At 41.1% G+C, this 26,025-nt stretch overlaps 1 protein-coding gene across 1 annotated transcript in view; it reads right to left on the bottom strand.

Moving 5' to 3' along the window:
• The window catches only part of gab1 (GRB2-associated binding protein 1), a 29,155-nt gene extending 3,975 nt beyond the window's left edge, over positions 1-25,180 (bottom strand). Inside the window, exons 1-10 of the mRNA XM_030743478.1 lie at positions 25,168-25,180; positions 23,993-24,126; positions 11,172-11,300; positions 10,577-10,742; positions 6,978-7,197; positions 5,592-6,274; positions 4,303-4,397; positions 3,887-4,187; positions 1,570-1,662; positions 475-568 (exon numbers count right to left, since the gene is read on the bottom strand). Of these exons, the coding sequence (XP_030599338.1) occupies positions 475-568; positions 1,570-1,662; positions 3,887-4,187; positions 4,303-4,397; positions 5,592-6,274; positions 6,978-7,197; positions 10,577-10,742; positions 11,172-11,300; positions 23,993-24,126; positions 25,168-25,180 (1,928 nt within the window). The remainder of the gene's footprint in view (positions 1-474; positions 569-1,569; positions 1,663-3,886; positions 4,188-4,302; positions 4,398-5,591; positions 6,275-6,977; positions 7,198-10,576; positions 10,743-11,171; positions 11,301-23,992; positions 24,127-25,167) is intronic.
• Positions 25,181-26,025: the final 845 nt, after the last annotated feature.

Below are 26,025 nucleotides of genomic sequence, written 5' to 3'. Positions count from 1 at the left end.
AATACAGACATAACAGCTCTAACCCACTGCAGCCAGAGGAGTCCCTACAGCACTAAGCACACAAATAAACTTCATCTCAGATAAGCCAACAAACTTCCTTCAGTATCATATAGCTGTAAGGCTGATTTCAGACCTGTTTTATGAGCAGTGCTACTTTGGTCACACAGTGACTACAGCAATGCATGAAGTGTTAGTGCCTACATCTTTAGTTATTTGGACCTACTACAAAAGGGCACGTTCACAGCAAAAAAAGAAAACTTCAACTCCAATATAAAGAGCAGATAAGATGATGCACATATAACATTAGCTGCTTTATTGATGAAGATATACAGTACTTTTAAGTTTCTTAACGGGGAGCGAGGGACAGTGTGCGTTCTGAGACAATAACCCTGCAAAGAGGCATGTGAGCGTGCCCTTCTTTGTTAGCAAAACACTGAACTATGAGAAAAGCTGAGGAACGTTTTAGATACTTACTCTCGAGCAAACGACCGCGTCACAGGCGAGCGGACAGGTGTGCACGGCTCATCCCATTCTGGCACTGGTTTGATCTCTAGTGGAGCAGGTTTTCCTGCAGGTAGAAACACACACCAATCAGCCACTGGTCAAGATACAATCCTTAAACTGCACGTAGGAAAGTGGTCATGTACATATCTTCACATAATTATACTCTTAAGTTGGCCTTAACCAAACCAGAGCTTCTTGTAGTGAACACTGCTCAACTGGAGCATTTAAAAAAAAAAACTGCTTCTTTTATAAAATGATCTTGGAACATTTCAGATAAAAACTGAAAAAGATGAGCCATGTGCTAAAAATGTGGGGAGTAGAGTAGATTGCATGGTGGTGGAACTCTACTGAAGGGATGCACACCTTTTTTTTTTTTTTTTTTTTAAAAGTTGTGTCTTGGTGATGGTGGTTGACGGGAGTTCTGTCTAAGAAGTTGGTCCAAACCGCCCATAGGCGCTAAAATGGACAGAGTTGGTGACTGTATCATTCCCATTAAGCCCTAAGGGCAGTGTATTGTCATCCTACTAGACACCATTTCCACAAAAGTTTCTCTTTTATCAGATGATATGATTGTTCAATTTCCTCCTGAAGAGCAATCTACCCCTTTCCAAAGCCAGGTGTGAATGCTTCAGTGACAGTAAGTCTGTTGTGGCTGTGTTTTGGAAGTAAAATATGTTGCATTGCAAACAAAAACAAAGACACAGATGTATAGGAAGAGAAATGTTAGTAAGTTATTTGACTCCGTGGAAGACGTCACATTAAAAGTGACGAGATATTTAGGTTAAGGTAATAGAAATGGTTTATTTTGAAAGGCATGTTATGACTCTTAAGATGTAACAAGAGGTACACACTAATCCATCCCCTGCTGGGATTTAAAATGATTAGACTGGATTAATGCAACACCTCTGACATCCACTTTATATTTTTAGAAGACACATTCCTGAAAAACAAGAAATATATTCCACAGTACATTACTGACAGCATGCAGAGAGGTGAAGTAGAGTGTGGAAAGGTCAAAGAATGAAAAGTATTCAGATGCACAGCAGTTCAGTGTGGTGTACCTACCCTTGCGTCGTCCCCTTGGGAATTCACCTACGGTTTGAGAGTCTGTTCGCTCTAAACCGACACCTTTTGCTCTTATTATTTTAGGACTGTGACCTGATTGGTGAAAGAAGACTTTGCTGATTATAACATTTTTTTGGTAATCACAACAGCTTTAAGCCCTACTGTAACAACTCCCCCGCCATGCAAAGCAAAAGAGACGAGACTTAGCTGAAGAGCACAAACTACAACCTCGCGTACACCCAACCACCTTTTTGTTTTTTTGCTCAGCACACTTCAAGAGGATGATTGTCATGACAACAGCGGACCCATACTGCCCAACATGCACCTCACTCCATGCACCACGGCTTCCCACACAAAGACTGACATCACAGCTGTGCATGCACGATGAGCTGTGTATAAGCGCTGAGAGAACACTGAGAAATCATGTCATGTTGAGAAGAGCTCAAACCAATCTGCAGAACAGAGAAACTTGCGGACGACACACACATTGCTCCTTTTACACACCGATCACAACATTTTTCTGCAGTGCTGTCAGAAATGTGCCACTGTTTCAGACAAAGACAGTTAATTTGAATGGATCCGCAGATAGTGTAAATAAGGTGAGGTCTGCTTTGAATGCACTCATCAAAGTGTTTGCAACATACGGCTCAGACATCCAAAGCAGAGAGGAAAGTGCAAAAGATGAAAAGAGGTTGCAGAGATTCAGATTGGTGTAGAAAACAGAAGAGTTGGCTGGCTCACTTTAAATATAGAGATGAAAAACATCACAGGACAATTTAAAGGTCATGCGACATCCCACAATAATGAATTCACACATGTTCTTTACTTTAAAAAAAAGTGAGGTCCAAAAAAAAAAAAAAAATAGCAACATCGCTAACATATCCTACCAATCAAGGACATCAGCCAAAAGATGTGAGTTCATATGCTGCGTTTATGGTGTTTTATACTGATCTATGTGGCATTTCTAATACAAAAACGGCAACAGATCCAAATATCTTAAACCTGTGATCCAAGTAGAGTAAATCTGATGCCAGGAGCAGTGGGACGGAGGACTGGATAAATATCATATTTTCATGGGAATTGAATCATTAGCTACAAAGTGTTTTAGATAAAATAAAATACCACAATAAGGTTTCAAGAGTTTAAGTAAAAGTTCTAAATACCAAATATTTTAAAAGATTGTTCATCACAGCTCCCATTTAACTGAGTTATAAGTGAAAAGAAGGGGGACATTTCTGGTTAGTGGACAGGGTGAAAAAGGTTAAGGAGTTAGGGGGTTATGGAGTTTCTTTTACAATCATATCCTTTGTAAATTTGTAGAATTAAAAGAAATTGAGCAATTTTAAAGGCCATCTCTCCTGTGCCAATGTATTCACTAGCATTTTTATTCCTTATGCGAGATAAATTGCAATCCTTTCAAAGTGGCTGCATGAACAGCAGCCACATGATTTTGAGGAATTTTATTTTATATATATATTTTTCAGTCACCGCAGTTCAACAATGACCCAAGCCAAACTTGGAGCTGAGCGACTCAAGGGCCACGCAAAAGGGAGAATTCCCAGTTGGGAAATTTAAAACTCCATAAAACTGTATTATTTTCTACAGTGACCGTAACAACCCTGGCTTTTGGTGTGCCTCTGTGATCATTTCCCATCATTCTGCAACCCTCTTTTTCTCATTCTACCCATTACTCAGTCTTTCAGTCTACCCAGATTTTAAATCCCCTTGCTATTAGGTTTCTAATCAAAGGGCTCCATTCAGATGATGGGAACAAAGGGGATGGAGGTGACCAATTAAGGCCTCGATCACCCCATGGCACAGGGAGCAGGCCCCTCCAAAATGGCTAACAGAGCCTCACAGGAGCTCAAGGCAGACATGCTTTTGACAAGCAGCTAACTGTGTTGGATGTAATAAGATGTAGAGGCAGTAAACTAATCAAAAGGTGAAACAAGCTGGTCAAGGACAGCCGCAGAGGAAGACGGTGGTATTTAATACACCAGACAGACCAAGGGAGACAAAACGAGAGAAACATTTTTCCACATTAATGATGACAACAACTAAAGCAGGATGAAAAATGGCACTACTTTTAGAATGAAATTTTGTACAGATGGCTTTATGACCACGAGCCAGCCACTGTGGGAATAGCAGCAGAGTGAGAGACAAAGCACGTACAGTTGGTGCATTAGTGAACGCTGAGCATACTAAACTAAGTTCAGAGCAACAATAAACTCACACACTACCCCAAAGCAAGAACTTGACAAACACAATACTTATGAAGTCACAGCTACGCATGCATGCACACCCACTGTCCACTCACCTTTGCGATCAGGCTTGAGATTTCGGTCCACGGGTGGGGGCTGGCAGTCACTGAGCAACGGCCTGCGGGGAGGGGTCTTTGGACTTGAGCGGAATCCCATGTGAGCAGGTGGAGGAACCTGTTTTCCCAGGGAGGAAAACTCCATAGTACTTGGGGTCATGGGGACATAGTTGGTTTCATGCATCGGCTCTGGCAAACTGCCTGAGTGATGATGTGATGGCGAGTTGGCACTCATAGGCACGTAGTTTTGGTCGACCTCTTCTGTAGAATGGCTACTCACTGGCATCATTCCTTTGCTTTTCTGAAGGTGACAAGGCAAAACAAACCTCACTGGATTTAACAAACATGTCCCCAAAGCTACATCTCAAAGGTGTTCGACACAATTGTGATCCACCAGTTACACTTCAAACACTTACAAAATAGGTGTTGAAGCTTTCATTGAAGTCAAACGAGCAGCTTTTGTCAGAAGGGAGTGATCTCGGAATGTCATAGCAGTCCTGGGATCCAAAATCTGCAAAAAAAAATACAAAAAAAAGCAAGCATGATTGCAATACCATTAATAAACAACCATTTATCACAGTGATCAGTAAATGATGTGCACTGTACATTTTTAGCCTTCACTTAATGTGCCTTCTTTTAGGCATATTTATGCTATAGGACAATCCCAACAAAATACTCAATATAGGGCAACTGTTAAGTGTTTCCATGACTTGGCAGATTTTGAGACAAAGCTCAAAAGCACCAAGAAGGCACTCTACTGTACAGTATATAATTGCTGTTTTTTGTATTGTCATCAGGTACTCATGCCATTGCTAATGCATTTCACTTATGACCACAAGAACCACAACAGGGCAAAAAAAAGCTTTGAAGACAAATGAGAGACTCGTTTGCAGAAGATTAAGGGAGAGGCATTACAGAGACATGAGCCATGGTTGTCTGTTTTGGCTCTCCATCACTGCTCCTGTGGCTACCATATAAGTCTCCTAAGTGGCTTGAGTTCACTGTAAACTGGGCCGCTTGATGCACCAGTCTGTGTAGAGATCAGCCGTTCTGAGACACCTGCTAATCTGGGCCCAGCTTCCTACCAGACCACCCTGTCACCCAGTATCCCCCACCATCTTCATCTCATTTTTGTTACTCATCTATTTGTTTTTCTACTGGAATTCTATATATAATTCAAGAAAATCTTCTGTAGAAAGACATTGTTTTCATGTGGTTTGTTAAATAAATAAATTACGGAGAAAACAATTATTGCCCAAATAATAATGATTATGGTTTTTCCCATAATTGTGCAGCTCTACTCTATACCCACTAACCTGTTCAGCCACCAAGACACAAAGCAGAGAAGAAGGGCCAGATATTCACAAAAACCTTGAGTTTATCAGGGGAATATTATATTTCACTATTTTTACCATGACTGCTTGTTTGACAGGACAATACAAGATCTATTTACTTCTGCAATGATGATTGTTGCCACAAGAGGGAGGAGTAAGAAGAAAAATAAATTCTGTTTTGTCCATGTTTACACCATAAGTTTCACTTCTCTTACCAGTCTATTTTAAGGCTCTGTAAAAAGAATGTTGGCCATGGATTAAAAAATTGTTATTAAAAAGGAAACTAACAAAAGCACATGTTTATGAGCTGAAAGGAAGTAAAATAAAGTGAAAAGGGTACTATGAGAAAAATAAACCTCTACAATACAAACCTTTGCGGACGCGTGAACAGTCCACAGTGCCAATAGTGTTGCTGCGTAAAGCCTTACTCCCAGCACTAGTAGGCACACAGTAGTTTCCATCTGTCTCTGAGGCCGATCGAGGCACACTATAGGTGTCTGTAGGTGAGCGCTCTGCAGGAGGTGGCGGGGGTCCTGAGGTGGAACTGAGGGAAGGTTTGGGCGGTCTGGGAGGAGGCACTACATCTCCCCCACTTTCTGAGCCTCCCACCCCTGTCGTTGATACTGTGCGGGGCACTTGGTAGGTACAGTTTGCACCGGGTGTGGGAGGGATGTCATAACTGATAGAAAGGTTGCGCATCTGTGTCTCCACTGAAGGTTTCCGTGCCGGCGTGTTGAACACATAAAGCTCAGAGGCATCCCCGCTGTCTGGATGAGCCGGGGGAGAGGAGGCTGACTTGGGGAGCAGCACAGTGTCCTGGGAGTAGCTGCGAGGAAGATGATAAAAGCCACTGTCAGTTGAGAGTGAGGCACCACGTGATGGAGGCGAGTCATAGATGGAAGGGGCGGACGCAGGAGTCGAGTGCTGTGGGAAGAAGCCATTGTGTGAGGTGTGTTTAGCCGAGGAAGTGGAGGATGTAGGCGTGCGGTGAGACGGGAGGTTGTCATTCAGGTCTGTCTCTGAAGAGGTAGACTTGGAGCACTCAGCATGGGCTCTAAAAACACAATACACATAAACACCAGATAATTAATACCCAAAAGAAAATATGTTGATTTACAGAAGCCACAAAATTCACCCAGCAACTATAAGTCATCATGCCAGTGCACTAAAACCATATTAGTAACTAAGTTCGATCCAGACATCTCTTATCAGTAATCTTTTGCAACTCTCACCATATTAGCATCTCTTTGTGGATGAAGTAGAATACTAAGATTCTAGGTAACGGTCAGGTAATTTCTAAACATGCAGGCAAAACGCATGAGTCTTTTTACTGTTTACAAGGATGGCCATTTGCAAATCAAATCAAATCCAGATTTAATAACCATCGTTTTACATTTACATTTACAAGTGTTTTTAGGTCTGTCTTCTATGCATGTGCAACACTCCACACAAGCAGGCAGTTCCAGCTGGATGGCTGGCCACTCACAGGCTAGCCTGTGGAGGAACAGTCTTGCTCTCACACTCCTCCAGGAGCAAATACTCCTGGTCCCCTTCCAAGAAAGAGTGATGCTCCACTGAGCTACACACAGCATACAGTAGAGACAAGGACAAGAGTGGCAGTACAGTTGAAAGGATACAAAAAGAATAAATGGTTTGGAAACCATACAGAGAAATGCTTAAATCACCACGTAACACTCCCAGCACAGTGACTATGGAGACTTGACCCTGCAAAAGAAGTTACTCTGACACAGTCTCACCTGTTGGGTTCAGGCTTTTTGCTCTCACAGTTGGCAAGCCACAGGTAATCCTGGGGCTCCTCTGAACTGGACTGTGAGTCCAGGTGTCGCACACTGACTGGCTGGTAAGGAGGTGGCACGCTGGACAGCACTCCTGAACCAACAATGCTGCCCAGAGCTGGGTGTGGAGCGGTTTCCACCACCAGTCCCACGGTGGACTGGTGAGCAGCTTTTCCTGCATCTAGGGGAGAAAGATGTGAAAGCTGAGGATAACTCCTGTCAAAACTTACTGTGCTATTTAATGAGTGGCACACAGAACTAAAGAGTGAAACACGGTAAAGCTGTCTCCACAACTGACCACAGAGGATGCAGGCCACTGCCCCTGAATAAATGACAAAGTACTGACAGCGGTAGCAAATAATACACTGTCATATTATTCACACTTTTAGGGGAATAAGCAGTTTTGTCATTTTACACAACAAGGACCATTTAATGAATGGATAAGGTTAATTTCTCATACTAACCAGGCAACTAAAAAATGGCCACAAAAAATGCCATCAAGACCTGTCACATGTAGCTCAGCAGATGTCAGTAAATGACTGCTGTACAGGTTTAAGTACAAGCTTGGCACAGCACAATGTACATTAGATTGTTCAGTTCATGTAAAGCATTGAAGTTAACATACACCAGCTGGAACCAAATGATGTTTTGTTCCTTTATAACCTTTTTCCACTGGATCTAGTGGACGTGTTCATTTCATTTCACTTGGTTCATTGTTGGACTTTAAAGAATTTGCTCCATTTGTTTTCATCCTGTTATAATAATAATAATTTTGGATTACAACCGTGTCCTAGTATTTTTTTGCATTTCTGCTATGTTTGCAGCTGTTTGTTAATCTATGCCTCCTCTTGCGTTCGCAGTCATGGACAAAAGTCAGGGAGCTAAACTCATTGTGGCCCTGTGAAAGCCACTGAGAAAATACAAGCGAGGCCAGTGATGGTATAAGTAAAAAGTAAACTGTATGTGCCAATGTCAACTCTAGCAAAGTAAACTTAGACCCAAGCTGTTTCCTAGCAACCTAATTCCTAAGTAACGCTCAACTGTCTCCATTTAGGCTGACACTACGTCAACTTTACATCTGTATAATGTGTGAACTTGAGCGGCTGAAGTATCTACGCACATTCTGGTGAACAGATGTGTATCCCTGTACTATGTAGCAAACTAAACCTCCAATTAAAGCCATTAGCCTGCAGCTAAAACACTGTTATTGACATCCAATAAGCCACAACAACCTACTACAACCACTATAACCTCACTTCCTTCTTGGGTATAGGAAATAAATCCAAGTGCAGCACACTGCCCAGCACGAGGCCAGAAATACTGGCACAAGTGGCTGATGTCAAATTTAAGCACGCCGATGTCACTGATATAAATTTAAAGCACTGTCACGAACCTGTATTAGCCTCCATCATTTCATGTACAACACATGTAAACCCCCCCAAACAACAAAAAAGAAATAAGCTTTATGTTGATACACAGTCTACTTTCTGTTTTTTGACTACCACAAGCCACTTTTCAGACATCACTTTAAAAGGTCTCTGCTTTCTCACACTGAGTTACTAAACAAACCTTCTGTTTGAGCTGATTGTTCTACTGCACTAAAAGCCAAGATAACTGATGCGTATATGTGTTTTCATTCCACATTTCTCTCCTTTTTTCTCCTTTTTCACAGCTCTCCTCCCACACTCTTCTATAACTGATGTGGTTTTATCTCATGTAAGGTCCCTGAGTTCTCTTCCTTTAAAAGTCAGTTTCTCTCTTCTACATGCATCATTTGCACCTCTCATCTCCTCCGCGATGTCCTTCTCTCTTTTTTGCCATTTGTTTGTTGAAGCTTGAGGTGCTGATTCATACAGGAAAAGGGAAAATCCCCTCTGCGTGTACTAATCTATACCTCCTACACTCACTCTGAGAGCCTTCATTCCCCCAGCCCTACTAATGTTCCCTGCTCTAATATCAGCCCAGCTATGAAGCACTCTAGCGTGGCCACACACAGACACACACACACACACGACAGAAGAGTGGGAGTTTTGTCTCACATGCAGAGAAGTGCAAGCAAGCACAAAACAGAGAGCCAGGGACATTCTTTTGTACTGAGAACTGCAAGGCTATCTGCAAAGATATCTGTTTTTACAACCAGGTTCTACTTTAACAGTCTTACTATTAGTTTGTACATCAGGGTTTTAAAAGCCAGCTCCAATACATCTACTGAAAAGGTGCCATCAGTGTTGTTATCATGGTTACCCTGCAACACTAGCTATTTAACAGAGCTGGAGGCATAGTCACACTTTGGAGAGGATGACCTTGGAGGAGTATAATCAGTGACTCAGTTGCCAGGTTTGAAAAGCACCTTCTTCTCCAAGAAGAATCTGAGTTATGTGGCATGTGAAACCGTAAACATGTGCAACTTCTGTGCCAGTTCTCACCGCACTAAAATGCTTAGTGCTTAGCTGATGAGGTCAAGAAACTATAGAAGACATTTAGACAATTAGTTTCAAAGACAAAGAGACAAGAGAGGGGAAACAGGAGTGTTCATGGGAGAGAGAGAGAGAATTAAAACCCGATAAGAGGGAAAGAACGAAAGAAGGGCAGTGAGACTGACAGGCGTACAATGCTTTTATTATAAGGTACTAGGGGAAAAAAAGAGTAACGTGAGCCTCAATACAGCACAAAGATCAACACATGGATCATTAGACCTTGGCTGAGAACTATACTGAATAGAGACCTCCTGACACGTTCAGTTGGTTCTCATAACTCCTTCAGAAAGAGAGATGCAGACATGTGTACGGTACAATGGTGACATCCAAAAGAAAGCAATCAAATGTAAATCAATTATCCACTACACTTATGCTGTATTGCTTAGTTGAGACGATAAATTGCCATCACGGTGGTAATGAAACACACACTGATATAAGGCTGCTAAAAAGAATTCACTGCTGGTACAGGTATCTTTACCATGTCCACGGACATTGTTGAGAGACACCAGTGGAGGCAACTGGTGATTTCCACATTTATAAACTAAGCAGTACAGTATCAGCTAAATGTAAAATATGCTATCTTGTAACAGGTGGCCACATCAATGGAACTCGTTCAGTAAATTAAAGTTGCGGTTCATGCCAGCAGTAACTTACATGCCCATGCTACAGTATCGCTTGGCCCATTCATGCATTTGGCAAACTGATATACTTAATCACACTGAGAAAAATAAAAGATAAGAGGTGACAGATGTATGTTTATATGCTAAAAATGGCTCATTTCAGTCCTGCTATTAGGTGGTTGTTACGGTGAGATGTATGTCAATGACCATGTTATTATTCCTGATCTAGCGATGGTGTTCTCATGAAATAAATCACAGCCTGGGACACAAATGTAACCGTGCCATCCATTTCGAAGAAATATCAGCAGTTCAGAGTAAACGTCTTCAAATTTCTACTCAAAAAAAATACAAAATATAAAATGCAAGAAACATATGAACTTTCACTGTGTGACCTTCATGGTGAAGCAAAATATCAATGCTGATAGTGCTGTGAATGCAGTGACGTGTGGCCAATCGCAATTACCATCATCGGTGGGGTTAAAACCACAAATATCGCAGATGTGGCGAACCCACTTATTCATCTCGTCTTCTGTGTCAGCCACCAGGTAAAAGATGCGGTCGAAGGTCTTGATGTCAAATATGTAGCTGTTCTCCAAATCTTTCTTGCTGAAGGTCAGACCAGCATCCACCTGAAGGGAGCGACCAACACAGCTTAGTGTAATGTGGCATCAGCCAAGGAAAGACAGATGACTCAATAGAGCTAGTCAAAGCACAGGTAGTACAGCTAAAAAGAAAAAAAGGAGTTGAAAAGAAGTTATTAAAATGTTCATTCTTAATTAAAATTATTTGAAAAAAATGATCTAAATAGTAAGTGCCCTCTGAACAACTGATTAAATATTACATTTACAAACTAGAATCACATAAAAGCCACAGACTTCTAAAAACAAACAAAAAAAAAAAAAAAAAAAATCACACCTAAATATTTAATTTTATTCGTTTAATATGTCAAATATACAGTATCGATGTGATGTATTGCAAAACTGGACTTATTCAAGATGGCACTAACTTATACAATTTATGCAGTAAAACTGCAGGGCATAAGTACAAGGGAAGCATACCTGTTCACACAAGTTGAGGTCAATCACACGAATGGGCTTCTTGGCATGGTCATTCTTGTAGTACTCCAATACGTCTGGGTCGCCCGTCAGACGGCCACTGCGAAGAACAAACCACCGCTTCTTCCATGCCTGCAGGGTGAGCACAGAAATGAGGCCAAGGGTTACATGTGTGTTCTCACAATGACTGCTCCATTCCCAGATGACCACAGGCTGGCCAAATGCTTTACTTTTTCAGTTTGGTCAATGTATCCTAGCATAGCTTGTGTCTTTGTGTGCATTCTCCACCAGCTGCACAGCCCTCACTAAAGAATAGTGAGAGCCAGAGGGAAGAGGCCCGTAACCAGAAATATGTGTCTGGGATAACCAGAACAAAAGCCACATAGTTTGGTCTAGCACCCTGACTGCAGTGAACAACCAAATCTATAATAAGAAACAGGCAATTAGGTCTTTCCTTTCAAATGCAATTTGTTGTCTGTGAGAAAAAAGACATCACATAGCAAACAAAAGAGGTCAATTCAGACAGACACCAGGGGTGGGGGTATAGGCTGAACGGAGCTCTGACTTCAAACTCTGTAAGGTGCCGTTTACACGAAGCCGTTTTCACTGGAAACGGTGTCGTTTTGATGCGTTTCAGCCTTTCGTTTACACGATGGCGTTTCAGAAACGATCCGCGTTTACACGATGACATGTGAAACGATGGAAACGATGAAAACGATGTAGTTCCCATGCCAGGCCACACGTTGGCGTTGGTTTTCTCTTTGCAAAGTTTGTTTATGCAAGACGCGCATGCGTGGAGTGACACAGTAGGTAGTGCGGCAAATTGTTCATTACTTACAAAACGGCCAATGTGAGAGGTTTTGTGTGGACTGACGATGAGGTTGGATCGCTGCTGCACACAACGCTAAATTACAAAACAGTAAAAACACAAGAAAAGCATAAGAAGCACTCGTGAATCCGCGAGTACTGTTTATCAATTTGCGCGTGCGCGAAAAACTGTGGCTGTCGCAACCATAGTGCGCATGTGCGAGTCGAGCCTTTTCAAATCACCCCGGTTTCAAGTGTTTACACGAAAACGCAAGCCGGTGCGTTTCTGAAACGCTCCACTCTGGACCCCGTTTCTGAAACACATCGTTTTCACTCTGTTGTCGTGTAAACAGAAGGCCGAAACGCATCAAAACGACGCCGTTTCAAAATGAAAACGGTCTCGTGTAAACGGCACCTAAATCAAGGGCTGAGCAAACAATCTACTAATACAATCCTTAAATGTATTAATGAGGCATTAGAATGAGACAATGGGAGACTATATGAATTCCTTTGTATCTACTATAATGTAATATATCAGTAATAAATTATTGTGGCTGTGATGAAAAAACATAAAACTTCCCTTTGTGCCACTATACTTCCACTTGCAGTTCATTTGTATTCACGATCAGCCTTTTCAGACATACGATATGTAAGATTGCCAGCTTCATCAATCAGTTAAAGTGACAGCTACTGTCCTTCAGTGTTAGGTCACCTTTATGGTAATATTCCTCATGGCTTTGTTCTCGAAAAAGCATTTTGACTGTAATGAACTGTAACTAAACACTTAGTTCTCTCCACTGTCACTAAAATCTGTGTCTTTCCGTGTTTGTGCCTGTCCACTCTGCACCTCATGTTCACTCACTGATGACAAAAATCAGTGTCACTCAGACCCAAGTGGAGCAGAGTGCTCCATAATCGAGCACACAAAGTATAACCCCTGGATTAGTATGACAGCATGAACATAAACTTGTCATCACTTTTGCCAACCTGACCTGGGTACTCATTCGGAGTAGGATTGGATATTTGGATTGGATACTGTTCTGACCCAAAAAGCTGAATCGGATATCAGCGACTATGAGCTGATTAATGGTCTGATCCATTCAACTCTACGTCAGTTCTACGTTGTTCTGTGTTTACTTCGCCGCACGACAGCAGCAGCTAGTGGCAGAGCACATGTAGCATGGAGGAAGCAAACCTAAGCAAAGCAAAGCAGCAGCAGTTAGGAGGTATTTCACATCTGCTACACCAACAGCTTTTATTTCTATGTTTGCAAAATGTTTTTTACTTAACTGCAAAGTGTGGTCAAAGTGAACTGACAGGACTGAAAAGATCTGACTACAATCACGCTTTCCCACTCTCTTGCCCACTGTCACTCTCAACATGTTTGTTGGGAAGCTTTTATTATAGTAACTTAGCATGCTGTCCTCAACTACGATAAATAACATTTCACTCCAGCTCTTTATAATTTTTTTTACTTCTCAATATTTCTTCTTACTGCAGCTTCTGAACTTGTTTACATATCCTGCAGAGCTGTCATATTGTGGGTTTTTGTTGTGAAGATAAAGGTAGCTAAGAGTCAAAGACCTGCTCAGGTGTTTAATACAAAGCCAAAGGAAAGTTTGTTTTGTCACTACACTCAACTCTATTTTAGTTCCCCTAAAACACACACACACACGGAGAGAGAGAGAGAGAGAGAGAGAGAGAGAGAAAAATGCTGACTCAAAGAAGTCATGATCTCTTGTTTTTGTCAAGTCATGGCAGCTAAGACGAATGTTTCAGTGCTCAAAATAAGCTCACTGTGAAATATTAGAGAGTTGCCTAAGAAAGAAGAAGCAATTTTGTAGAGAACAGAAGATTTGTCCAAAAATATTTCACTTCCTTTTACTGGTAAAGCCAGGGCAAGTATGGGATTTTTTTTAAGATTCATCAACTGTGTTGTAACACCAAAAGGAAATGGCCAACTCCACAACAGAACCTTTCTGATGATACTTTCCCACCACCGAGGTTCCGGAGCCAGAGCAAGTTCCCGTGCCGATCCCAAGGAACCGGCGAAACAATTAAGAACGGGCCCGCGTTCCCACCGCGTTTCTGTGAACTGCTCCTTTACGTATGAGTGTGGGCGGGTCCTCATCTGGACACGGAAGCCAAAGCGCACAAACGTGGGAGACCACGCTCCTCTTTCTTGTGCTGCAAATACGTTTTACGGTCCAAACCAAACTACTGCAGCATCTGTGTGCAGCACAGAGGGAAACACAGACAGCGATTAGAGCAAGACGACAAGTACGCACTTTGTGTCCTTTTATCTGTGATATGAACTGATACAAAGCAGCAAGTTCAGCCTTAGAGCCCAACCTAATTCACAGCCGTGAAAATCGCTTCGCTTTTCTCATGTAATACACATGTAATATGGTAGAAACCTTGATGTTGAGACGGCAGAGTCACGGCCTTCTGCTGCTTTCATCAGGCGTTCCTGGTTCCAGACCAGCTAGCTTGCGGGGCCGGAATTGAACCCGTTTTTTGGCCGAGCACCGAGTGCTTCGGCGGTGGAAAACCCGCCTAACGGTTCAAATTACAGCACGGGCTCTGGAACCCTGTTGGTGGGAAAGAGGCCTGAGTGATATTTAAAATGTGAGTTTAAAATGGCACACAAGATCTAGTAGACAAACAACCACCACTGAGATCAAACAGATAAGGAAGCATACCAACAGAGTGTGAGGAATGCAAACTAAAGCTTTGTTGTTGCTGTTTTGGGCTAAGATTTTGACCCTATTAACAATGCTCTGGCCTTGTTTTTTTCATCCCTCTGTTGTTTTTCCATCCACAGGGTGTCCTTTGTTAGTGAGCCAAGCCCCACACTGAAACAGCATGAAGAGCATCAGACCTTTTCCCCCCACCAACAGGATGAACAAACAAGCAGACCTGCAGAGCCCTTGGATTTTAAACTACGAGCACACGGATATACAGGAATCAGATGGATTAAAAATACTAAAACATTTAACACACAGACACAAAGAAGATTCACATCACACACTGACATAGTGCACTCACGCACGCAGCACATGTTTCACACATACTAGTTCAAAAGGCCTGTATTACATAATCACAAACGCACCCACACAGTCCAAACTGAGGCTTAAACCTATTAAACCTACATCCTTTGAGGCAGGGATGCTTAAATATCAAATTTAAGTACAAAAGCTTAGGTGGAAAAAAAACAAAACAAACCAACACTCATGTGCCAGTGTTGTTGACATGGCGGGTGTGGAGAAGGAACCTCTCTGACAAAGCTATCTCGGGTCAGGTTACCCTGTGAGCTTGGGTTACAGCGAGGCCAGGCCCGCCCAGACAGAGAGCGTTGATTGAGTAAGTCGTACATGCTCAAGACACAGACATGTGAGACCTGCTCCATAAAACTGCTTTTACAGTCATGCAGCAAAGTCCCTTTTAAAAAGTCAGGAGTTACGGTTAAAATAAACACCATATACATCATTTACATCAGAAATACACAGGCAGACCACATCTGCAATTCCTGTACAATGATGACTCAAACTGAATGTCCAACAACCGCAGTTGATGTCACTGATAACTCAGCTTCACAAAAATGTGACTTCATAACACATTAATTACAACAATGAAATCACAATAATTATAAGCAAAGATGTATCACAGACAGTACTAAAATCAAATGATTAATGCTTTAAATGACATGTCCAGAAAATATAAATACTAAAAATGTGGTGGGTTAGTATATCAGTTAAACAATAAATACAATAAAAAAGATTTATGATTCAGTCCTGGGACAGAACGTCAAAATGTAATATTCTCAAAAGATGTAACATATTCACAGTGTAAAAACATATTTAAATACACAACAAGGCTTAAGATCAAAAGCCAATTCTGAACCTACAGGTAGTACTGTGTTGTGGGTCAGTCACAGTAAAACAGTAAAAAGCAGCGGTTTGTATTTCCATGAATCTGCGCGCAGTGTTTCTGCACTGCTACATTAGCCTGGTCACAGACTGAAGTGGCTCTAGGAGGACAAGCTGTGTGGTAGCTAGAGCATCTCTCCTCCATCTGTGGGCTTTCACAGTTTTTTTCTTATGCACAATTATACACACTCACACTGTTTTCTACCAAGAATCTGTACCACCCATCCAGCCTTAGACATATGAATAAAAATAAACACCTATACAGTTAATAACACACAAATGAAAACACCACCCAGGGTCTTCACCGCCAGCCCCTCACACAGTTACTCAATCTAACCTGATGGAAACGGTGCGTGTCACTGGCATGGATACAAAACTATGTTAATGCATACAAGGTGCCAGATTAAAAAGCTTTAAGACTCCACATTACTGAGAACTGACGAGTGATTACCATTTGATTTTACCTCAAAAGAAAACATGCAATGAAGAAGAAAAAAATATATAAACTCTGCACACACACTTGTTTTAAGTGCATATACAGCACACAGAACAGAATGTCAATATAACCAGATTAGATTAGTCTGAATCCAATCCTACAAGCACAAGCACACAGTAGTGTAAGACCAGATGACTGCTGCCCACCATTACATACCTCCTGGGAATACTGATGAAGACTAGGATAGGGTCTTTAGTCCTGCTTTTTTGGTTTGTATAGTCCATTGTGCCAATGGTGCATTGAATCCGTGGCTAAATCTCAATTGGTCTAAGCCTGATTCCAGTGCATGATACATGCATGTCTATTCCAGCATTCTTTAATGCACTACCCTAGTCTGAACTGTTAAATTCACTCAACAATCACAGAGTCCACTTCAGTTTGTAAAAGTCTAGTGTTCGCGGCCCCAGGGCTGGGAATGGGACAGCATGGGACGATACTGGATCAAGATGGGGAGGGCTCCCTTGGCATGGCAGCTGTGCCTGCCAGCCGTGTTTTATCCCCCACCCCCTTTTCTCCAAGTATGCCTTCTGATAGGATGGGACACAGGAAGACAACCTCTATTTGCCCACCCAGGTCCTGGAGCCTACTGGGGGCGGACAGAGGGGGCATTGAGGGGCTTGCTAAGATGATGACACAGGAAGGGAGGGTGGGAAGTTTGAGAGGAGATGCCAACTAAGTGGAGTCACACTGGCGTCAGAGGCCTCCTGACCCAACATCACTGGGAGTGACAAAGGCAAAGGTGGGGGAGAGAAGTGGGGTAACTGCATTAAGTGGGGGAAAATATGCAAGCTTTACAATGCAATATGGGGTCCACAAAGACATTAATGGTGAAAGACAAAGATGGAGAGATTAGCTGTGCCATCTAGCACCAACCATAAGTGGGGGAAAATATGCAAGCTTTACAATGCAATATGGGGTCCACAAAGACATTAATGGTGAAAGACAAAGATGGAGAGATTAGCTGTGCCATCTAGCACCAACCACAAGAGAAGACAGATTCACCCTAAATTTTATTTTTCATTATGAAAATTGTGCTGCATTCTTGCAGTGATGCTCTGTTTTTGTACAGCCCCTACCTAAAAAAATTAATCTCAAAATAACAGAAAGATGGCTACACAATTTACTTAGAGGAAGTACATAGTCACAACAAGAATTCCTTAAGTGAACCTGTAGAGGGACCAAGACTCTTCCTCTCCTCCTGGTCTTTCAAGAGCATGTGCACCTGCAGACCTCCATAGGTGGAGGCTGCAGCCTGCAAGGAACTGTGACTTGGGCTTTATTCATAGGGTTTTTCAGAAATGTTGATCTTTTATTTTGTGGTATATTAACCGAACACAAAGGTTTGAGCTTGTCGATATGGAGCCTCTAATTATCAAGGTGGAAACTTGCGTTGGGAAATGTTCCCAATGCACTTTAAGCAAATTAGATAAACTATGCCTTTTAGGCATCGTTTGGTATCAATACTGACTAACCCCTGTTATGGCTTGTTGGCATTTGCTTGTGTAACATTTCAGTATCTTACTTCTCTGCCAAAACATGAAATAAGCCAGAGTCCCAAATGAGTCTTAAGGAAAGTACTCTTAGTTACCAAGTCCATAATTGGGGAAGAAATGACTGAAACAAAATGATACTGATTAAAGAGATGACTAAACTTCCAAATGCAGTCTGATTTAAATAAATCCACACTTTTGAGCTCTGTTTTAGCCTGCTGCTGCCAAACTGAAATTGCTCTCAGAGTACAAGAATTTGATGTAATTTATTGGGATAAATTTGTGAAATTAGGTGCTAGTGAAGCACCCTGCCAACAGCACTCAAGCTCCACCAACTCCAGCTTTACTACACTTAAAAGGCTAATTGTGCTTCATGCTTTAGATAGCTTAATGTAGCCTTAAAGGCCTTTAAGTGCCCTAATTGCTAATGCAAATGTACTCTCATCACAGGCTGTTAAACTGCATACTTAAACTCCTCCATATGTCTAACGGTAAATGACAGTGAGGCAGGCCTGTGTGAATCTATAATTCTGCATCACCCTGTTTCTTCAGCACACAGTCAGGTGTGCTGCTATCAAATCTATTGGAGAATATGTGAAAAGTTATTTCTGTTTCAGGAATAGTTTGTTGGTGTTTCATCCGTGTCAGTCAACATTAATGCAGGCACAACTTCTGTCTAATTTGCATATTAAATGTAATGTACCAATGCAAATTGTCAGGAAGTTAAAAGGACACTTAACTGATTACAACACTTTGCTGAGGCTTTCACCCTCTGACTGAAACAAAAAGCAGTGCTTCCATTACGGCTAGTTTGTTGAGAGCAGCCAAACACACAAACCACAGAGAAAAGTGAAACTACACCTATTAATAACAAAAATAACAACAACAACAATGATGTGACCAGATGGACTGACATCCGACAGGTTCCAAAGTTGTGAGTGTGAGGGCATGTAAATTAGGAATGTTCCAGGTGACTAATTTCTTAGTTGACTAAACAAAGGGGTAAAAAATTAGACTAACTGACTAGTCTAAAACCAAGAAACACTGAGATATCAAGTTCAATTTTAGGAATGTTTAATTGACAATGTCAAAGGCATTTGAAACCTTTAATCGCACTGTGTGGCACCACGCATCATCATGAACATTGCACATTATACTCCAAACACACAACAAAGGAAAAGAAAAAAAAAATGAAATATATGAAAACGCGTTACTGCAAAAGATGTTCATACATCATTAAAATATGAGAAATTAACATCCGTTAACATCACATTGTGCCACACATTATGAATGATGCATGTTCTTCTACAATTCATGACACACATCTCAATAAAAGTTGAAGTCTAAAATGATAATAAAACAATACAATATAAACATCCATCCATCCATCCACCCATCCACCCATCCATTTTCTTCTGCTGGGGCTGGGTTGGAGCCTGAGCAGAGAAGCCCAGACCTCCCTCTCCATCAGCTTACGCCTGATTCACACTTCTGCACTGGGTCCCCGTAGAGCTGCGACGTACCCTACTTAAGTGGCCAATGTTGTTGCCGGCATTTATGCTTGTGCAGGTGCATTGTGTTGCGTGTTAATTGCCGTGCGGTCGTGTTCCAGTGTTTTATATGTGGTGCCAGTCAACAGAAACATAAAATGCTGGGACTTTTTTCCCTCCTGGGTCTTTGGCTATTTGGAGTGGTCAGTATTTTTGTTTTTTTTTTCTTTAGGGTGCAATCACATTTTTCCCCTCTATCTTTTTCACTTCTTTGTCCAGGGTGTATTTATAGTTAGCCCAATTGTTAAGATTGTAACAATTAGGATACCCGACTAGTATCTCTCATACCAACTAGGGCTGCAATGATTAGTCGACACTGTCGACAATAATCGACAATAAAAATAGTTGATGACAAATTTAACTGTTGTTAATAGTCGTTTTTTATTACAGATTTATTTTTTTTTAAACAGAGTGAGACGTCTTCCTGTCCGTTTATCTCTGGCGAGCTTCAGCGGCATGTTTAGTCATGGCGACTACTGGTGAAACAATGGCGTGCTAAACGATCCAAGGTTTGGGACAATTTCAAAGGAAAAAATAAGCATATCTGCAACATTTGCAAAGCGGACCTCACATATCACATAGCAAACCTGATTAAAATTTTTGAATGAAGTATCCATCTTCTGTGTGTTTACTAACACATTTTAAATAACCTTATGCTAAATGTAAAAGCTGATAGCTAAATAAGCGCCATTTCATAATTATGTGATTCATAATCTGATTAGTCGACTAATCGTTTCAATAGTCGATGACTAATCGACTATCAAAATAGTCATTAGTTGCAGCCCTAGTACCAACTAGTGACAATAGTCACGATTAGTCCTCAAGTCAAGTAGTCGTGCACATCCCGAATGTAAATAAGGATGGCCAGCAAAAACCAGACCTACATGAAGTGATAAAAAAAAAAAAAAAAAAAATGTATGTGGTGTCAATAAATAAATAAAACACCAGATGCTGAAAGGACTAGTGCAAATGGCAATCCAAGTAAAGGTAATATTAATCCTCAGGATTCTCAAACAGGTAATGTTACTGAGGTCAAGCAACAAACCAAAGGCAAGTTTCAGTCTAACTACCTCATAATATATCTAAGCCTCAAACCGGTTAGCTGCTTGATTTGTAAAATATACAGTGTTGCAAAGCTGAAGTAGAGATGACAGAATAGAGAAACGCAGCGAACTGTAATGTGTCTGCCAGGGTGACTTACTTTCTGTGTTTACTTTGGGTCAGACTCAAGTGACAAGTGTTTGGGGGAAAAAAAAGTGATGTTAAAATCATGTTTACTTGGAAAGTAGCAGGAGGCTCGCACTGCTGGTGCGATATACAGTGTTTTGCATAAATTCTTGATGCCCCCAAATCTCCAAATCACAGGCCGAGAGTGTGATGTTAGGACCCACAGAGTCACAACAGTCACATTCACAGGAAATGCCAGAAATATCCTTTAACCTTCCTATCATAATGCAAAGCTGAACCTTTCACTCCTGGTGTGTGGGTTAGGGTTTTGCCATTGTCAAGGCCCAAACCATACAATCTGAAAGTCAGCTTCCTGGTTCCTCTGTGCACAACCCATGCTATTTTTGTATTCAGCCACATCTTAGTCTTTTTGTTACATTTGTTAAATCAAAATTCATTTGAGCTGAAATTCTCAATTTAAAACCGCAGCCTCAAACACGTAACCATAACTGAGCCTGTGTTGTGTGCCAGATTTCATACATGACCCTGTTTTTTTTCCCCCACATCCAGTATAAGTACGTACCTCACTAACCTACGGTCGAGAAAAACATTAAGTAAACAAGCGTGCTCATTCACAACCAGCCTGACAAACCAAACTCCTCGTGTTAAGATACCATGTCATCATCTAAGCATTATTCACCTTTACATATAGATGAATGTGAAGATGATTAGCTGAACTCTTTGCACTTCAACCACTCAGCGTTAGCATTAGCTTAGCTCTGGGTGCACAGTTAACACGAAGCAGCATGCGACTGGCTGAGCCATCTGTCCTATCTGAGTGGGCTGCGGGTAAATGACCTGCACCCCAGCTGCACTGACTCATCTTGACTAGCACAGCTTCTCTGTTTGTTCCTTAGAAGAAAAAAAAAACAAAACTGCAAAGAGCAAAGGAGAGACGGGGCACGGGATACGCATGAAGTGAAGCTGAGAGAGAAAGAGACAAGATCAAGACTTTAGTGATAACAGGAAAAAAAAGATAGTAAATTACCTTCTTTTATCTGCCAGAGATCACAGCAACACTGCATTTATTTTGACCACATAGAAAACACATCTCTTATGGGTCATTTCATATGATATATAAAATAAATAAATAAATAAATAAAAATCCTTGTATTGGCTTCACATTCGCACAGTACATCTTTCCACAGCAGGAAATTAAACGTACTGCAGTAACCAGTGTGTTGGTATTGATCTGTGTACTCTTCAGAGCGGTCTCATTAGAGGGAATAAGGGCGCCTGGAGGAAGGCAAGAAAATGTTAAAAAAAAAAAAAAAAAAAAAAGACCTATGAGGTGCTCTAATCTTACTCATGTGTTCATGTGGACAAATATTCATGAAATCCATTGCTTAGTGCCATGTCAGAGGACATGTTAATCTAATCTGATTGTAGCTTCAATCCATATAATTAAAACTACTCCTGTGTAAACATTTAAGCATGTCATGCATCTGAACAAGTATTTCTTCCACTGTCAAAATGCATAACAAATCTGGAAAGTCCTGTGATTAAGTAGAGTCAGAGAAAGGTCATGCTACAGCAACACCAAAACAGTAACACTCCTGTTTTCCGTTCCCTTTCTGCTTCCAGATGCTGGCCAGTTTTATTTTAATAATTATCATTTTATTTGTCAGATCAAGTTTGGGGGGGGGAGCAAAAATGAAGGAATGAATTTCACAGAGTCCCTGTGACATTTTCAGCTATTTGGGTAAATACCTGATTATTATGAAACTGCAATTGCTGACGCAGAAAGGCAAACAAACTAATATAAAACATTTCCATGACACTGTGATCTTAGTGAAATGCAGTAAACAAATACGCAGTTTTTTAGAGACCACACTGCTTCCTTGAGCCTCACTATCACGTCCCTTATACTGTGCTGAACAAAGCCCGTTTTAAGAGGAGTGTCAAGAGCGTCAGAGATTTTGGCACTCATGGCCTTGGTGACGAGGTCTGCAGAAGGAGAAGGAGGGAAGGGACAAAAGCTCCTCTATGCTTGGTGCTGCAACTTGTATAAATCAGTCTTTGTTAGCGAGACATGACTGGGATTCTTGCTAAACAGCTATTTTTACATCCTTGAGGACTGGAGAGGGTAGCTAACGTACAAGAAAGAGTGCATGGCCTTTGGCTAAGTGAAGCCATTTAGCCAGCGTCATCAGCCCTCCGCCTGCTGGAAAGAGAGGGGACCTCCAGGAAAGATGTTCATGCTTGAGGTCCACGGTCAGCGAGCAACGGCTAACAGCCAGCTAATGCTACAACCAGTCTCTGTCCTCCAGGTACACGCTCGTGATTGCTCTGCTGAGATCACGGTCATGCAAGCTGGAGTATTGTTAGATAAATCTAATGCAATGACCTGAAGTGAACTACAGCTGGTACAGCAGGTGGCAAGTCTAACACTGAGTCCTCCAGAAACATATAAACTATTAAAAAAAAAGCTGCCATGCAAAGAAAGCATGTTCTTTCAGATATTAAATATCAAGTTGTTTAATGTTCACTACATTCAAACATGGCACCTGGTAGCAGATAGCAAAGAAAGAGTGAGTGGAGAAGTTAGGATTAGGAAAAGTTGTGATTTAAAAGAAGACTTCTGTCTCACAGGGATACTTCACTAACAGATTTTAAATCCTATTTGTCCATTTAGGGTTTAAAGCCCATCAAGAGCACAGAGGAACATCACAGCCACTTCTAACAAAGAATCTACCAACATATCTTTGCCTCAGTTTGAACATTTAATCTTATTTGATGGAAAATCTGCTGTGCACAAGCACCGAATGACAGGACATCAATTTTGGACTCAAATTCCAATTAAATTAGCATTTAAGTTGGATCTTAGTGAATTACAGATGATGAGATTTTCTTTAAACCTCTTGAGAAATTGTTTTTAAAGACAGCACAAAGAAGGATCGTATTAATATTTTAAAAGTGGCTCTTTCCTTCTATTTCATTCTAATTTAAACTGATTGTGCCCCCCCCACCCCACCCCACAAAAAAAAGGCAGAAAGGAAGCTTCTTTTTTCTTCATGTCTCACCTTATATTGCTGTATATGGATCCAACAGAATTCAATTCAGACTTTCATACGTGGATCCATAAAATGAGCATGGATCGCTATTGCAGCTTACAAATAAGCATTGATGAACTAATGAAACCTTTCCGATTTTCTTGCAGCACTGGTGTATGAAGGAAAAAGGTGGATATAATTTTCAGGTATTCCATTTACCCTGCATGGCAAGCCTTCTAGCCTAAATATTAGGCTATGAATGCACCATAAAGCTCAACATGATTTTAAAAAAAAATTAGTTTAAAGTACAGATAGAAAAATAGTGTGCCTACCTTGCAAGCTGCATATCTGTAGTAGAAAGTTGCATTGCAGTATTTCACTAATATTCTGTTGTATTTAAGGATGGTGAACTGGATAGTGAAGCGTTGTTTTTGTTGTTGTTTGCGCCTTTTGACTTTATCGTGTGCTGCAGTGTGTGGGGGGGGGTCTGCAGTTTGTGACCTCTCCCTCCTCTGACTTCCTCTTCTATGTAATCAGGTTGCCCCAGACCTTCTTAACTGCCACTGCTAAATCAATGGGGGTGGGACCAGGAGAGCTGCAGTATGTGCTGCCTTTAGAAAAATATGGTTGTAGTACCACAATACATTCCACTTGATGTTTCAAAATAAATAAATAAATCTCAGTGGCTATTGTTTTACTCATACTTTTACTATTTATTATTGTTCAACTGCAACACATTTTATGTCTTCATTGACTAAGCAGCATGAAAGTGAAAATTAAGGTAAGTGATTATCCAAAAGGGCGGTCAATGTCAACATTGTAAATTTGATTATATACTCAAATATGAAAAAAAATATATATATGAAAAGTGACTGTGGTTTAGTGGTTAACATGTTCGCCTTGGGCGCCTGGGTGGCTTAGTGGGAAGCCGGCGACCACATACATATGCGGCGTTCCCGTCCCGGTCTGTCGCCAATTTGCCCGCGTGTCTTCCCCTGTATTTTTCCCCCATTTCCTGTCTCTTTCCATTGCAAACAAAAGCCGCTGTAGCCAAAAACGCAAAAAAAACAAAAACAAAAAAACATGTTCGCCTTACATGCAAAAGACCCCCCGGTTCGAGACCGGGAAGAAACACAAACCTAGTCTCTTTGGTCACAAGTTAGTGCACTCCTAGTGCCGGTCGCAAACCCAGATATAAAGAAGGGGATAAAGAAGGGCATTCAGTGGAAAATCTGTGCCAAATCAACATGCCGATTCGTCTGCTGTGGTGACCCCTTGGGAAATAAGGGAGCAGCCGTGCCTTCTATATGAAATCAAATATTTAATAAAGAATATTTTAAGAAAAGACATCTGACGATGAAAATTATTAATCTATTATTAATGAATCAATTGTGGTGAAAAAATATTAGTAGTAGCAGCTTTTTGTCTTTTGAGCATTGCACAATGCAAAGCTCGATTTCCACCAGAAAAGCGGTTAGACACAGTGCTGTCGGAGAGTGCTATCTACCTGCAAACACCATACTGGGTCAAAGAATAATGCTATATTGGAACGCTTTGACAGAATATTTACCCAGACTGTCCACCTGCATTTCACTCTATAAATGATGCTGATTTAGGAAAATTTTTCATAAACAGGATCTTGCTTTAAGAGGGAAATATATCACATTAAAGAAAACAGCATTTATAGGGTCTTTAAATGTGTTTTCTCACAATTCATGTTGCTTTTCCTGGAATCAGTTTCAGACATAAAGTCTTGTCCCCAGGTTACAGCAGTGAAATATTAATTTATTCATTTCCATTGCTAATCTAATGTCTATGCATAACTCATAATTGCACGGAAATAACGTTCTTTGCATTTCTCTTTCTGCTGTAGAATCTGAAGACTCCATCCTCTTCCCTAGATCTGAGCCTCCCCCTGCTTCCTGTGGAGACTTTATGATTTGGTTTCCCATCTGTACTCTCAATACAAAGAGGTCAGAGATGCCACAGCATGCACAGCTTCCTGCACTCGTGTTCTTCATAAAACCCTCTACCATGGTAGAAGACCAACCCCAAATCATTCTCCCAGTGCTGCCAACATACCTAGTCGGTGACTGGAAGTCGAGATAACAAGGGTTTATGGTGTTTTAAAAAGCTCTTATGCTGAAGTCTCTATCCAATCCTTTTTATGTAGAACAGGCTGAGTGTAATTGTATTAAAATGAATGATAATTAAAGAAGCAACTAAAAACAAAGAAAACAAAGGAAAAAACAAAACAGGAAAAGCATCCTTGGTAGCTAGGCAACAGTGGGAAAATTAATATAGAGATATTACCAGCATTACCTCGCTGTAGATATCAGACGGTAAGAGAAATTTGCTCATGCTG

Source organism: Archocentrus centrarchus, chromosome 1 (assembly GCF_007364275.1).
Source record: "Archocentrus centrarchus isolate MPI-CPG fArcCen1 chromosome 1, fArcCen1, whole genome shotgun sequence".
NCBI classification, from domain to species: domain Eukaryota; kingdom Metazoa; phylum Chordata; class Actinopteri; order Cichliformes; family Cichlidae; genus Archocentrus; species Archocentrus centrarchus.
This window is presented reverse-complemented; position numbering and strand designations above follow the sequence as displayed.